The 13,504-nt window shown below is 50.1% G+C and overlaps 4 protein-coding genes across 4 annotated transcripts; 2 read left to right on the top strand and 2 right to left on the bottom strand.

Annotated features, from left to right (window-relative positions):
* Positions 1–364: 364 nt before the first annotated feature.
* Positions 365–2,045, bottom strand: Z519_05017 (uncharacterized protein; the record flags this gene model as incomplete). The annotated part of the gene is made up of 5 exons (XM_016762759.1): positions 365–1,008; positions 1,064–1,211; positions 1,272–1,398; positions 1,473–1,943; positions 1,996–2,045. The coding sequence occupies 5 exons, from the start codon at positions 2,043–2,045 to the stop codon at positions 365–367; spliced, it is 1,440 nt and encodes a 479-aa protein (XP_016620372.1).
* Positions 2,046–3,494: 1,449 nt separating this feature from the next.
* On the top strand, positions 3,495–6,538 carry Z519_05016 (uncharacterized protein; the record flags this gene model as incomplete). Its single annotated transcript, XM_016762758.1, has 11 exons — positions 3,495–3,580; positions 3,636–3,681; positions 3,745–3,773; positions 3,850–3,981; positions 4,036–4,248; positions 4,308–4,475; positions 4,529–5,343; positions 5,398–5,671; positions 5,725–5,782; positions 5,835–5,968; positions 6,025–6,538. 11 exons carry the CDS (start codon positions 3,495–3,497, stop codon positions 6,536–6,538), a joined length of 2,469 nt encoding a protein of 822 aa, XP_016620371.1.
* Positions 6,539–8,369: 1,831 nt separating this feature from the next.
* Z519_05015 (uncharacterized protein) lies at positions 8,370–8,972 on the bottom strand (the record flags this gene model as incomplete). The annotated part of the gene is made up of 2 exons (XM_016762757.1): positions 8,370–8,684; positions 8,736–8,972. The coding sequence occupies 2 exons, from the start codon at positions 8,970–8,972 to the stop codon at positions 8,370–8,372; spliced, it is 552 nt and encodes a 183-aa protein (XP_016620370.1).
* A 1,345-nt stretch (positions 8,973–10,317) lies between these two features.
* On the top strand, positions 10,318–13,144 carry Z519_05014 (uncharacterized protein; the record flags this gene model as incomplete). Its single annotated transcript, XM_016762756.1, has 3 exons — positions 10,318–10,341; positions 10,395–10,603; positions 10,666–13,144. The coding sequence occupies 3 exons, from the start codon at positions 10,318–10,320 to the stop codon at positions 13,142–13,144; spliced, it is 2,712 nt and encodes a 903-aa protein (XP_016620369.1).
* Between the last annotated feature and the right edge of the window lie 360 nt (positions 13,145–13,504).

Raw genomic sequence — 13,504 nt, 5'->3', positions numbered from 1 at the left:
TGAGTAGACGTTTCGTAGGCCTTCGGCAAATTTGTAGCCGTTCTGATAGAAGGCAGCAAGTAATATCTGGTCTGATAGAGTCCACAATTTTCGTGCCGACACGGTCTCCGGGGCTCTAGATATCCCCACGGGGTAACAGACAAGATGAGAAGGATGATGAGATTTGCTCCCGAGAGCTCATGTCGCATGAGACAACGGTGGATTGATGCCGGATCCGGTCCTCGAACCGGTCGGTCCTCATTTGTCATCTTAGACAGGCCAGGGTCAAAAGTGTGGGGTTTAAACTGGGGGTGGCGTGGAATTCCGGTTTATGATGACAGCTCCCACCGATAAATCCGGACCCTGCAGTCGGTACCCGACCACTCTATGGAACATTCCAATCCGCTGTGTCGTTGAGGAACTCAGTCAACCAAGCTGTCGGGTCCCAGTGGGATGAATCGTTCAGAAAGCCATTTGAGGCTATACCTCCCTCGACTCGAGTGACGTGGATGACCAGCTCCGCATCGGGCTCCTGCATCTGTGGACCGGAGTTCAGGAAGCTCTCGTTAGTACTATTCTGCATGCTTCTACCTTGAAATTCTCTGCATTCAGGTTGGCGCATCTGCGACAGGCGCTGTTTCAGAGACCGCGCAAGCTGGGCGGTGCAGTGATTAGGACTGACTGCCAAATCTGCCATCAACTTGGACAATGCATCAACCCGATTCAAGGCGTCCTTGAGTTCAGCATAAACAGGTTGAACACGGTCGTGCACCTGTATGACAAACAATGCCACGAACGCAATCATGACAAATCCAAAATCACTCATATACCTCAAGGTGTCCTTGCTGACGGGAGACAGATGCAACGCCCAATCTAGGATTTCGAGAGCGTATTGCACGCATTGCTTGACAGATTCTCTTTCGCTGCCGCTAAGATTGCCGGTTGATACTTGGATGAAGCGAAGCGCGTAGCTAGTGATACAGAATCTTGCATAACGAAAGTGGAAATCCAGGCCAAGTCCGAAGCCTCCTGCGGGAAAGGTCAGACTAGAGGGGTAAAATTAGAGCAAGCTAAGATATCAGACCTCGAGCTATGAATGCGTTCCATTTGTTGCACCAAGCTTGAATCTCCATCTCTGCAGTTTCCAATGCAGCAGAGGGAGAGCAGTCCAGGCTTTCGAGGTTTTCAGGGACCCACCACCATTCATTTAGGCGGCAGTCTAGGGTACTCGCCTTTCCCAAATGATCAGTACTACAGGCGCCGCGCGTGATTGACTGAGGCATTCGTCGTACCTTCTCCCACAGCAAACACAACTCGACCTCTCCGAGGAGCCTGCTTGTCCGAGAAGACTTGTTGATTCCAGCTAAGAGACTTGTGGCGATGCGGATAGAAGCGTCGCCTCGAATACTTGGAGGGCTGCTATTCAGAATGGCAGTGCTTTGTGTTTGTTCAGTGAGTCTGCAGGCAATCTCTTTCAGAATTGGGAGACTTACTGATGAGCCATAGTGTACAGCCATAGCCAATAGGTGTACTTTTTATACTCTATTGTTTTATTAATGTCCCTTCTACCAGCTATCAAGTCTTTCTTCACACCCTCCACGGATCGATGGCAGCCAATGTCGATTACATGTCCCTCAACCAATGCCTTGAGAACTGAGGTTGGAACTGGATGACGGGTGGCAGTACCAGCTGGTGACGGTCGCGCGTAAGCGTAGAGTATCATCAAAACACGAAAATCTTGAAGATTGTCAGCTGAAGTGTTAATCGGGTTGGTGCACTTCTCAAGAATAAACTCCGAAACGAGACCTCGGAGCGCATTTGCCGTGGAGATGCCTCCAGCAGGGAAAAACGAGCTCACATAACAAATGCAGTAGGCTAAATTCGTATGATTGTCGAGCAATGATTCTGCGTCAAAGTCGTCCTTGCTGAGAACCGGGATGAAGTTCAAAATTCTTTCAAGAAATCTGAGCATGGTAAGATGTCGCCGAGAAAGCAAAGAGATGCTGTCAGACATACATGTGAATGGACTGTTTGATATCAGTCCTGGAAAAGGGTAATTGTGTCATCGTTTCCGACCGATCACTGCCACTTGACCTCAAGTCTGTGGGATCACCTTCGATCCCTGGAGTACAAACTATGACTTCATTCATGTGGGTGCTGTGGTTATACGGCTCACTATTTCCCACGACTGCGGAGACGGGAGATGTTGAATAGATAGAGGGCAGTTCACCTCCGTCTGATATGGCTCGCTCCTGAGGCAAAAGAGTATAGTGATCACTCAATTGGTTGTCACTCGCGGTGATGGAGAATGTTAACCTGGGAGGAAATCTTGTGGCCGGGTTGAAACAGCCAAAATTTGTCTGTCCTGGTCAAAGAGGGTTGACGCGTGTAAGCACCATTATAATCGTCGGGTCGAGCAGAAGACAGAACCTGATCACGGTGTTGAACGCCCGTTGTCTTTGCCTGATCGCCTTGACGGAATTCGCATACTTGTCCGAGCCTTTCGCAGCGGCGACAAGTTGAAGTATCGGCGGACATGACACATCGCATCTGGACGGTGTTAGCTCTGGAGCCTCTTGCTGTGTCTCATACTTTAAAGGATTGCGGCTGACCTTAAGGCGTCAACACTTTCTGCATGCTTGAGCGGCTCTTCCAGGTTTCGCGTATCGTAGATGGGGTGTTTCTGGATGTTCGCCTGGCGTCGCGCTATAAGGCGGATCTCTGTGCCTCCGCTGGTTATGACTTTCGATGCTGCAATTTCCAGTTTGCTGAGACATGAATGCCATTGGAAGCACGATTTAATTCCAAAGAACGGGGCGCAGAAATTGACCGTCTCTGTGCTCCAAACGAGAAGAACAAAACATTAAGAACTCAACGCAATGCGCATCCAATGCCTGGATGCAGACAACTCCGCATCGTGATCAGTTCGCAAGAAATGAGCCTTACTCGACCTATCGAGTTTCTAGAGCCTCGGCTTCAAGTTATCAATGACTTTTCGTGTGTAAGGCGGGATCGGCGAGGTAGCGAAGTCGCAGCGGAGCATCAATGCAGGACAGGAGGAATTGTCGAGGGTGACTGTTAAGGATCCAGGCTCGGTTCAATGAACCGGCTCCAGTCCATGTTCCGGTCGCGGTTCAGGGACACAGCGGAGCTCTTCTCACAGACAACTCCCACAACGCCCCTTGCTGCCTCGGTCGTCCACACGTCTTAGATACACTCACATCAACCCCTCGTCTCAAGAAGGACGCACTAGGATCTTGCCGTCTAGCATTTGCAGTAAATCGAGACCTTCGATGTGCCTTCGGACGGACACAGACATGAAAAAGAGCCCATCAGCGAACCGATATCCAGCCTCAGGCTCGGTTCCGAGTGACTCACGATTGTCCGAAACATGCCCAGCAAGTATTCCCTTTCCTGCGATGACCATAAAAGCAAAGTCACCTCACTGAAGGCAGTCTCTACGGACAAAAGCCTTGGTGTTACGACTGGTCAAAATCGGGTGGGTGCGTGGCGAAATGGGTGACGCCGGCCATCGGCTGGAGTCGATTCTCCATCATTTGACTCTTCCTGAGACGATCTCACTACTCTCTGGGAAAGACACGTACGAATCCCACCCATCTGAACTCAGCCACAATTTACAATCTGACAAGTTACAGATGGCATACAGTGTCCATCCCTCATCGAGGTATTCCGTCTATCCGTGTAAGTACGGTCGCATTTGTGGATAATCAAGTTCTATTTGCTAACAACGGATACCACGGACAGGTTTCAGATGGCCCAAGCGGAGTGCGAGGGTAAGAAGGACCGCATTGTGCCAAGAATGAACTAGAGCTCGTGAAAAGGGAGAGGATCTTCTAACTTTTGAACTAGGCGCCGCACCTTTCAAGCTTCACCGACAACATGTTTTCCCTGTCCAATTGCGCTAGCTTCAACATGGGACGTCAACCTGATGAAAGAGATCGGGACCCAGATGGCAGGGCAAGCAAAAGCACAAGGTGTCCAGTACGGACCTGAATCACGTTGACCACGCCCTTGCTGATTGAGACCCTGTTGCAGTGTGATACCGACTCCCACAATCAACATTCAGCGATCTCCTATTGGAGGAAGGAATTTCGAGTCCTTTTCAGAGGACCCGGTGCTCTGTGGCTTGCTAGCCTCCAGCCTTGTCTGTGGTATTCAACATGAAGGCATTGCAACAACAGTGAAGCACTTGGTATGCAATGACCAAGAAAGCCAGCGCAAAAAAATCGATGTCATCGTCGAGGAAAGGTCAGAATACGTTATACGTCCGAATCTTTGCTGCCACTACCTAATCTGACCTTCTGCAGAGCCTTAAGAGAGATCTATCTCAAGCCATTCCAGATGGTGGTAAGGAATGCTCAGCCTTGGGCTATCATGGCGGCATATAATCGCGTGAATGGGCTCCACGTTAGTGAAAACCCTCATCTTCTTGAGAAGGTTCTTAGGAGTGAATGGGGCTGGGATGGAGCTATCGTGTACGTTCAACTTGGGAGCCCTTCGTTTTCAACAGATGCGGCTAACATTGCAGATCTGACTGGTTCGCAACCTATTCAACCTGCGAGGCTCTAAACACCGGTCTCGACCTTGAAATGCCAGGTAAGACGGAATGGAGAGGTAAACTGGTTTTGAGATCGCTGCATGCTGGCAAACTTGAACCTCCAGTCCTCCAGCAAAGAGCACGAAATGTCCTTAACCTCGTTGATAAAACGCGTGTATCAGGTGTCCCTGAGGACGCTGAAGAGTGGGAAAACAACACCCCTGAAGTGAGAGAAGCAAACAGAAAGGCTGCGACTGAATCAGTTGTGTTGCTGAAGAATGCTGCAAAGCTCCTTCCAATTAAGACACCTGGCCGCGTCGTGATAATTGGACCCAACGCCAAGGAAGAGCTGTACTGTGGAGGTGGAAGCTCAACGGTATTCCCTTACTACTACGTCACTGCATATGACGGCATCAAAAGGGCTCTGGAACTGCAGAGTCCATCTAGCGAGCTAGCATTTGCTCAAGGTTGTTACAAGCACGCACTGCTTCCGGTTCTGTGCACAGAGTCTGCAGATGGACAGAAGGGGCTGGATTTGCAGTTTTTTGATCGTGACTTCACACAAACATCAAATGCTCAAAAAGTTGCAGAAACTCATTCGTTCACCTGGAGGCTTGTTTTTCTCGACAGTTTGCCGAAGGCAGCTCTTCCTTCAGTATATGGTCGCTTGAGAGGAATGTATACAGGGCCAAGTGATGGCGACTTCGAATTTGGCGTTGTCACCACGGGCAGAGCAAAGCTCTACATCGATGGAGTCGCCCTTGTAGACAATTGGACCAAACAAGAAAGAGGAAATCACTTCTTTGGTATGTGCCAGTTTAGCGGGAAAAATTCCATTGAGTGCGTCTAACAAACTCTAGGACTTGGCACTAAAGAAGTTCGCGGGACGATTAATTTGACAGCGGGGCGCCAGTACGAGGTCGTCACTGAGTATTCCAATATAAGCACTCTTTCCGACAGAACTGCGGCTGATCTAGCTGGTGGCATCTTGCGATTAGGGGTGTGCCAAGTTATCAGCCCCGAGGCACTCCTCAACGACGCACTTGAAGCTGCGGCTTTAGCTAATACGGTAATATGCTGCGTTGGAACAGATCAGGAACATGAAAGTGAAGGCTGGGATCGGAAGAACATGAAGTAAGATGAAGCAATGAGCCGCAAAATGGAGCTTCAGCGCTTATCCATCGCAGATTACCTGGATCACAAGATCAACTTGTCCAAGCGGTGTTGAAGGCGAACCCGGGGACCGTAATTGTGAACATCTCCGGCAGTCCAGTGGAGATGCCCCTGGATTGATGAGGCTTCTACAGTGGTTCAAGAATGGTTCATGGGGAGTGAACTGGGCAATGCCTTAGGAGATGTTCTCTTTGGCAGAGTCTCTCCCAGTGGCAAGCTCTCTGTAACTTTCCCGCGACGGCTAGAGCAAAACCTATCGTAAGCTCCACTCTCCATGTCCCAATCTGTTGAATCTCACCTACCAATTGGAGCAGGTATGGCAACTTCCCGGGCGAAAACGGTCGGGTGAGGTATGCTGAAGGCGTAATGGTTGGTTACAGACACTACTCCACCCGACACATACCCACTCTATTTCCTTTTGGCCACGGTCTGTCATTCACGGAATTCAAGTACAGCGAGCTTTTGTTCGAAGGTGACAACGTGCTGCGCCCTGATGGAGTTGTGTCGGTGTCTCTCACACTTACGAATATTGGAGATTTTACCAGCCACGAGATTGTTCAGCTCTATGTGTCTGCCCTCACTAGCTCGACGTTTCGCCCGCTTCTAGAATTGCAAGGCTTTCATAAAGCTCGGGACGTGCAATCTGGAGAAAGCCGTAAAATGACATTCAATATCGACAAGTACGCGGTGTCATGTTATGATGAAAGGCAAGAGAATTGGATGGCAGAAGCTGGCAAATATCGCGTGTCCGTTGGGGCTTCCGTGGAGGACCTGAGGCTGGCTACTTTCATCCAGGTGCCGGCCACTTTCCACTGGTCAGGATTGTAGAGGTGGTTGGTTGATTGACATCGTCTACCTGATGATAGAACAAGTGACAAGGGGAATGCTGTCGTTGATTCGCAGTGATGCTAGTCTCCTTAGAAAGCCAAAGAAATAATAGTATAGGTAGCATTCGACGTCCAGAGAACGGCGAAGACACTCTAGGGGCCAAAAGACAGCAGAAGATCAATTTGCGACTTTCCACTAGGAGCTATTGCGGATGCAGGAGGCCTTGACGAATTTCCTGGTCAGCGTGCTAACTGACTACCGAAAGAGCGAGTTGTGTTCTTTGTCTGACTTGGGAAATAGTAGGAATTGCTGGCGGCAAGGCTCTCGCAACGAGATAAATAGCTCCAGCAGGCCAAAGTGACAGCGACCATCTGGCACTCGAGCTCTATTGTTTCGCTCAAACGGCTATTTCAGATTGTGTCGGCGGGTTCCACTGACTACGACATCAAATCTCTCATCTCTGATGGGGCGGATGAGCTGGAAATGGTGCTGAAATGGAGAACACGGATCAACCCGTTAGCCCAAGGGCAAGCCTATTCACTTGTGAATTAAGACCGGTTCTTCACACGGCTGTCCAGCGAGTGCCCGGACGTACAGCTGGTTGATGGGAATATCTACGCTCGAAGCGGTCTTCTTCAAGAAAAGGTTTCGGTCATGTCCTCGCTTTGTGGCAACTTCATACTCAGAATGGGTAGCCCAGAGTCTCTTCACGTTCTCGTACACTACTACTGTGGTCTCCACTGCTCTCCTGATGATGCCTGTTACGAGCCCAACGGTCTCGCAGGCTCGGTGATCACTCGGCTGTTATTGTAGCTGGGGTGGTTAGGATGGCCTGGATTTGGACTTCCTCTGCCGGCGGTGTCAAGTCTAAGCTGGAAGAACACAGCCTCAATGGCCTGTGTGATGCTGTATGCAAGCTAGTCGCCCAGTTCTTATGCGACACGACGGTTTTTCTCATCTTCGGCTGTGTTTTCCATTTTGACTGGGATCTCCTCGGTATCTTCGCGGACTTGTAGCATGTGATTGACCGCATCCAAAGTTTTGTCGGGGGCGATGAACTGCACCCTAAGCTCAAAGTGATGATGACCCCTTGCTGCAAGGAGTTCGTTGAGATTTGTGGTGACTTATCGGCTCAGCGAACCGACTTCAACTGCCGTTCAGTAGACTCAATCCTCTTATGCTTTCTGGGTCGGGGCTGTGATATCGAGGCCTATGATATCGAGGCCTACGATGACGTTGGTCGATTTCAGCAAGGCGATCTCAATGCCAGGCTGCATCGAAGTAGATGATGTGGATTATGTCGATTAAGAATAAAGTGGCGACCTACCTCGTTGAATATCGCTAACCACATTCGCGCGAATGATGACATTGGCCGCTAATCTTAGATCAGACTAGATGGCTCCTAGCGTTACTAGCTAGGACTTAATATCCGAAGGACTTAAGTTCCTAGGAGACTTAATTCCTGAGGACGTATTACCTCGAGGCTCGAACTCCGTAAACAGCTAGGCATTAAATCCCGGCAACGCCTGGACAGCTAATAGTTTGGCGGCATACCTAACCCCAGACCCCACGATACTTAGATCGAGGATTAGAATCTAGCTAATACAATATATTGTAAAGTTCTAACCAGTGTATTGAGACTGAACATATATTCAGTTCAAGTCTATATCGACCCCGGTTGACAAGGACTAGATGCTCCACTCTACTCTGTACAAACAACGAGAATGCCCTATCAAGAGAAACAAGAGAAACAAGAATGAATCCAGAGTTGCCACTTCATACCCTCAACAAGTTTCTGCACCGCCAAGTAATCTCTCGTCCGGGGAGCCATTCAAGGGTTCACGCCCGAAATCGGGCCGGCGAAGCCTGAAACATTGAAGCCAAGGTCGACGTAGTAAAACACGCTGAATTCGACGTTGACGTGTTCGATGAGGCCCTGGTCGTTGACATCGAAAATGTTCATCCCCTGAACAGCTTGCGGCGGCATGGGAGCATTGAAATTGCCCGGGTTGGCGAATTTCCAATACCAGAGGATCTGGTTGCAATTGAATGGGACAAGTTGAAGATCAGTGATTCCGAAAATAGGTGGCTGGCTCAATACCACGTTGATGTAGCCGGCCTTGCTGGAGAAGGTGAGGTCTCCCGGCTAGTGCGTCTATGTCAGTATCTGAAAATTACGGGGAACGAGAAAGCCTACCTTGAGGCCAAGGAACCCATTGATCGAGTCAGACTGCTCGGTAAAATCGGGGGCAAGGATCTTCTGAGCGGTGGCATTGGCTTGTTGGAGCTGGCTGGGGTCGGCGTGAGCAAGAAAGAAGGCGTAGTCGTGGACGAGCTTTGTGGCCTGATCTTGGGTAACGCATCTTCCAGCGTGGCCACCGCTGCCATACCCGCCGGACCAGTCTGAGGGTGCAGCTGCCGCTAGGTAGGTCATAGCGAGAAAAGAAATAATACTTGCGGCCTTCATGGTGGTATTCAAGTTTTTTTTAAAGGGTGAACTGAAGAGAATAAAAGAATGCTGATGGGTAACGAGTGACTGAAGGAAATAAGAGAATGACCTGCGATTGCCTGTAGTGCGTGACTAGTTACCATTGAGATAAAGAGGTGGGAGCGGCTTTTATATATCTTTCCGAGTGATTCATCATCGGCGATATGGGGAGCCATCAGAGTGGAAGGGATCTGAATATTGTACGCTCCTGCGGCTATCCCTGAGCATGACTGGCACCACGGTAGACTGCCGGTAAGAGGACTGCAGGATGTTAAATTGCATATTCCTTTGACCTTGTGTCATGTGTGGAAATGGAAGCTGCAATTCCCTTGAATGTACGGTGCTTGTCCACCCCCCGTCAGTATATGAGCACCCCGTCAGCGCTACAGCAACCTTGTGTTAATTATGGTTCCTTCAATAGAGGGATTCTTTCAGCGGCATTTCTCCGAGGCTTCATGGCACACGAGGAAAATGCGGAGCAGCATCACCCTATCGCTTGTCACTGGTCCTGATTTTGGTTTCATTTGAACTGATTTCTGGGCAAGAATGGATGGACCAGCAGATATTACCCCTTTTACCAAATAGAAAGTGGCTGCGAAATGCCAAGATGAAGGCCGTTCAACAGTGGCACCGAGCCAGGGACACAAGGCCAGGCCGACCAACCGTTAAAGGCACAAAGACAAGCAGATCACCGTACCAACCAATCTTTCTCCCTCTCAATCACAGACGACCATATTTTCGATTCCTCGCCCGAAGTAGACTCGGCCACCTCGCTCGGCCTGCGCAAGGATTCTTTATCACAGTGTTGTTTTTCACTTTTGGACCCCGGATCTCTTGGATGAATACGTGATCTTAGGAGGATTGGTGATCCGATCATTGGATCCATTTGACGGCTGAGGAAACCCACTTCCCGAATGGGATTAAGTTCGCTGACAGAACCGGTGGTCCCACGACTACTCGCATTACGATGTTTTCGGGGGGAAAAGAAATACTCGTTATGAATGGAGGTCAAGGAGGCGGGCTAGTGGGAGGTCCAGAGAGCTCGAGGTCTCGAAGGGTGGGCTGTCAGACACTTCCCCTTTCGCATCCAGCTCTCTGCTGTGACGATAGGCTGGCCAAGGCGGCATTTCCGCTTATAGCTAAATAGGAAAAGGTACGCGCCGTTTGAATAACCCTTGGCATTGGACCTCCGCATGTGAAAATTTCCCCACATTGCAAAGTACGCTTTGCATGGCTGATTGCATGCCACTCAAAACTTCTGGCAAATCGTTTTCTCGTCCATCTAGAGACAATGGGAAAGCGAGGTGGGAAGAAGGTAAGGCGTCTCTCTCATCTACACTGCTCGAACAATATTGACGTTCAATATAGGGTGGCCGCGGCCGCGGAAGCGGGGGAGGTGGAGGACCACGACCTCGACCCGACAATCGCGGCAGCAAGCAGGATATCAGTCGCTACAATGACAAATTCGAACAGTACTACAATCAACTTGGGATAATCACAGATGAAGAGAGAGATGATTTTTGGAAAGCTATGCGAAGGGATCTGCCTAACAGCTTCAGGTTCACCGGATCGAAAGCGTAGGTTCATGTCCACGGCCACGTCTTCGGTGTTCCTCCACACCTACTGACTCGGTGCCCAGACATGCCTTAGCAGTCCAGCAGCGCCTGCGAGACTATTACATCCCGGAGATCACCTCAATCACCTACGAAGGTCAATATGTTGACGCCCCTCGCCCTGTGGAGTGGTACCCCGATCAGTTAGCCTGGTTCATGACTACCCCGAAAAACGTGATCCGTCGATTTAAACCCTTTGCCTCGTTTCAACGATTTCTTGTGGCAGAGACTGACGTTGGAAATATCACGCGGCAAGAGGTGGTTAGTATGATACCACCGTTGGTCATGGATTTGAAACCAGGCATGACGGTGTTGGACCTGTGCGCTGCGCCGGGCAGTAAATCTGCGCAACTGCTTGAGATGATCCATGCCGGCGAAGAGGAAAGATGCAGACGGGTTGCTTCGAACAATGCAAATGGTTTGGATAGACCGGAGGGCGAAGATTACCAGGACGATGGCCAGGACGACGGCCGGGCGACGGGTTTACTAGTCGCCAACGACGTTGACTATAGAAGAGCTCACATGCTGGTTCATCAGATGAAAAGGTTGAGCTCTCCTAACATTGTCGTTACGAACCATGATGCGACCATCTTCCCTTCGATCAAGATCTCGTCACTTCCAACACCCGAAGGAAAGCCTGCGAGCAATCGCTATCTGAAGTTCGACCGCATTCTTGCGGACGTTCCCTGCTCTGGGGACGGTACCGTGAGAAAGAACGTGGAGATATGGAAGAATTGGACGCCGAGTAACGGTCTGGGTCTCCATGTCACGCAAGTCCGAATTCTGGTCAGAGCCCTGCAAATGCTTAAAGTTGGAGGTCGAGTTGTCTACTCGACATGTAGCATGAATCCAGTCGAAGATGAAGCCGTCCTCGCAGAAGCAATCAACCGATGCGGTGGTCCGCAGCTCGTTCATATCCTGGAAACAAAGGATCTGCTTCCCGGTCTAAAACGCTCGTCCGGCCTCAAGCAATGGAACGTCATGGACAAGTCCGGTCGGATCTGGAAGGACTACGAGTCCGTTCATAAGCAACAAGCTGAGTTTGGCTATGGAGGACTTGAAAAATTATCCGAGAGTATGTTCCCTCCTAAGGAAAATCTGCCTCTTGACCGAGCTATGCGCGTCTATCCCCACCAGCAAGATACAGGGGCTTTTTTCATCGCAATTCTGGAGAAGAAGTCGGAGATCAAGGCTAAACCGGAGGAGAAGCCCGCCGCTACCGTACAAGGACCGTCGAAAATGGACGTCAACGATTCCCCAAGGACAAATGCCAAATCTGAGATTTCAGCAAACGGCGGGGAGGCGAAAATGAACAAGACGGTCAATGGCGACTCAGAATCCTCAATGAAGCGAAAACGCGAGAATAGTGACAATAGAGACAGTAAACTAATCAAACGGATAAAGAGCGAAGAGGGACTCAACGACACTTCCCCATCCTCGACTATTCACAATGGTCAGTCCTTGGCAGCCCAGGCACCACAACCACAACCTCAACGAAAACAACATCCGAAAAGGAAAAACCGCGACCAACCATTCGAAGAACCGTTCAAATATCTCTCCCCCTCCCTCCCCGAACTCAATCAAATCCGCGCCTTCTACAATATTTCACCACAATTCCCCGACGACCGCTACATGGTCCGAAACCCCGAAGGCACACCCACGAAGAATATCTACTACACCAACAAACTCGCCAAGGAAATTCTGCAAGAGAATGAAGGGAAAGGGATAAAATTTGTACATGCGGGCGTCAAGATGTTCGTGAAACAGGATGCACCGAGCCCCGAAGTGTGTCCATGGAGGATTCAAACCGACGGGTTAAGGATGTTGGAAACTTGGGTGGGCCCCGAGAGGATTGTTAAGTTGAAAAGGAAAGAGACGCTGCGGAGGTTGTTGATCGAGATGTTTCCAAGGTTCAAAGGCGAGGAAGGGGACAAGTTGGGCGAGGTGGGTGAACAGGTGCGAGAGATGGGAATGGGATGTTGCGTACTTGTTGTGGAGCCAAGCGAAACTAATGCCGTTCAAGGAACGGGTACCGGTGGTGGTGGAGAAGAAGGCGAAGGGCTGGAGGAGAGAATGGTTCTCCCGTTGTGGAAATCTATTCATTCCCTGAATCTTATGTTGCCCAAGGAAGAGAGGAAGGCAATGCTGTTGCGGTTGTTCAATGACGATTCACCGTTGTTGAACAACAGTAAAGGCTGGCTTGAGGCACAGAAACAGGAGACCAGAACCAAGGCAGGTGGTGACAAGGACGGCGAGAAAAATGACGCTGGCGGAGACGGAGAGACGACGGATTTTGTCGACAAGCTTGACGAATTCGTCGACACAGAGATACAGAGGAATAGCTCCTCACCTGAAGCCGAGCCTGCGCAATCTGAGCCTGTCAACGACATCGACCATATACGTGATCCGGAAATGCAAGACGAGGCGGCCGACGTCGAAAGTGCCAGAGTGTCAGACGACGAGGAGGAGGACGGCGGAGTGGCGATCTCTAAAAACGAATCGTGAATTGAACGAAGTTGGGATTACGTTGAGTCTACCAGAGCAAAGGCATCGGAGACGGAGGGAAGAGTCAGCTGCTCCATTACGATATATAGGAGCATTCGATCACACCTGTGCAATCTAGAGCGTTTAAACGCTTCGATGTGAAGAAAGATGGTGTGTACTAACCATAGGTTATCCATATCCACCTGTCCATACATTACATATCTCGAATACCAAGTGGCAGAGAGAACAACACCCTCCTCACCTGAGCCTCGCAACGAGTTTCATGAGTGCCGTATATTTGCTGAGTATTATTGACCGCACATGCAGACGAGACGAGACGAGACGAGTCAATCTCTGTCTCGCTCTCCATCTCCAGCAGGA

The sequence above is a fragment of the Cladophialophora bantiana genome (genome assembly GCF_000835475.1).
Source record: "Cladophialophora bantiana CBS 173.52 unplaced genomic scaffold supercont1.7, whole genome shotgun sequence".
Lineage (NCBI taxonomy): Eukaryota > Fungi > Ascomycota > Eurotiomycetes > Chaetothyriales > Herpotrichiellaceae > Cladophialophora > Cladophialophora bantiana.
The sequence above is the reverse complement of the archived record's forward strand: the minus strand, read 5'-3'. Positions and strand labels throughout refer to the sequence as shown.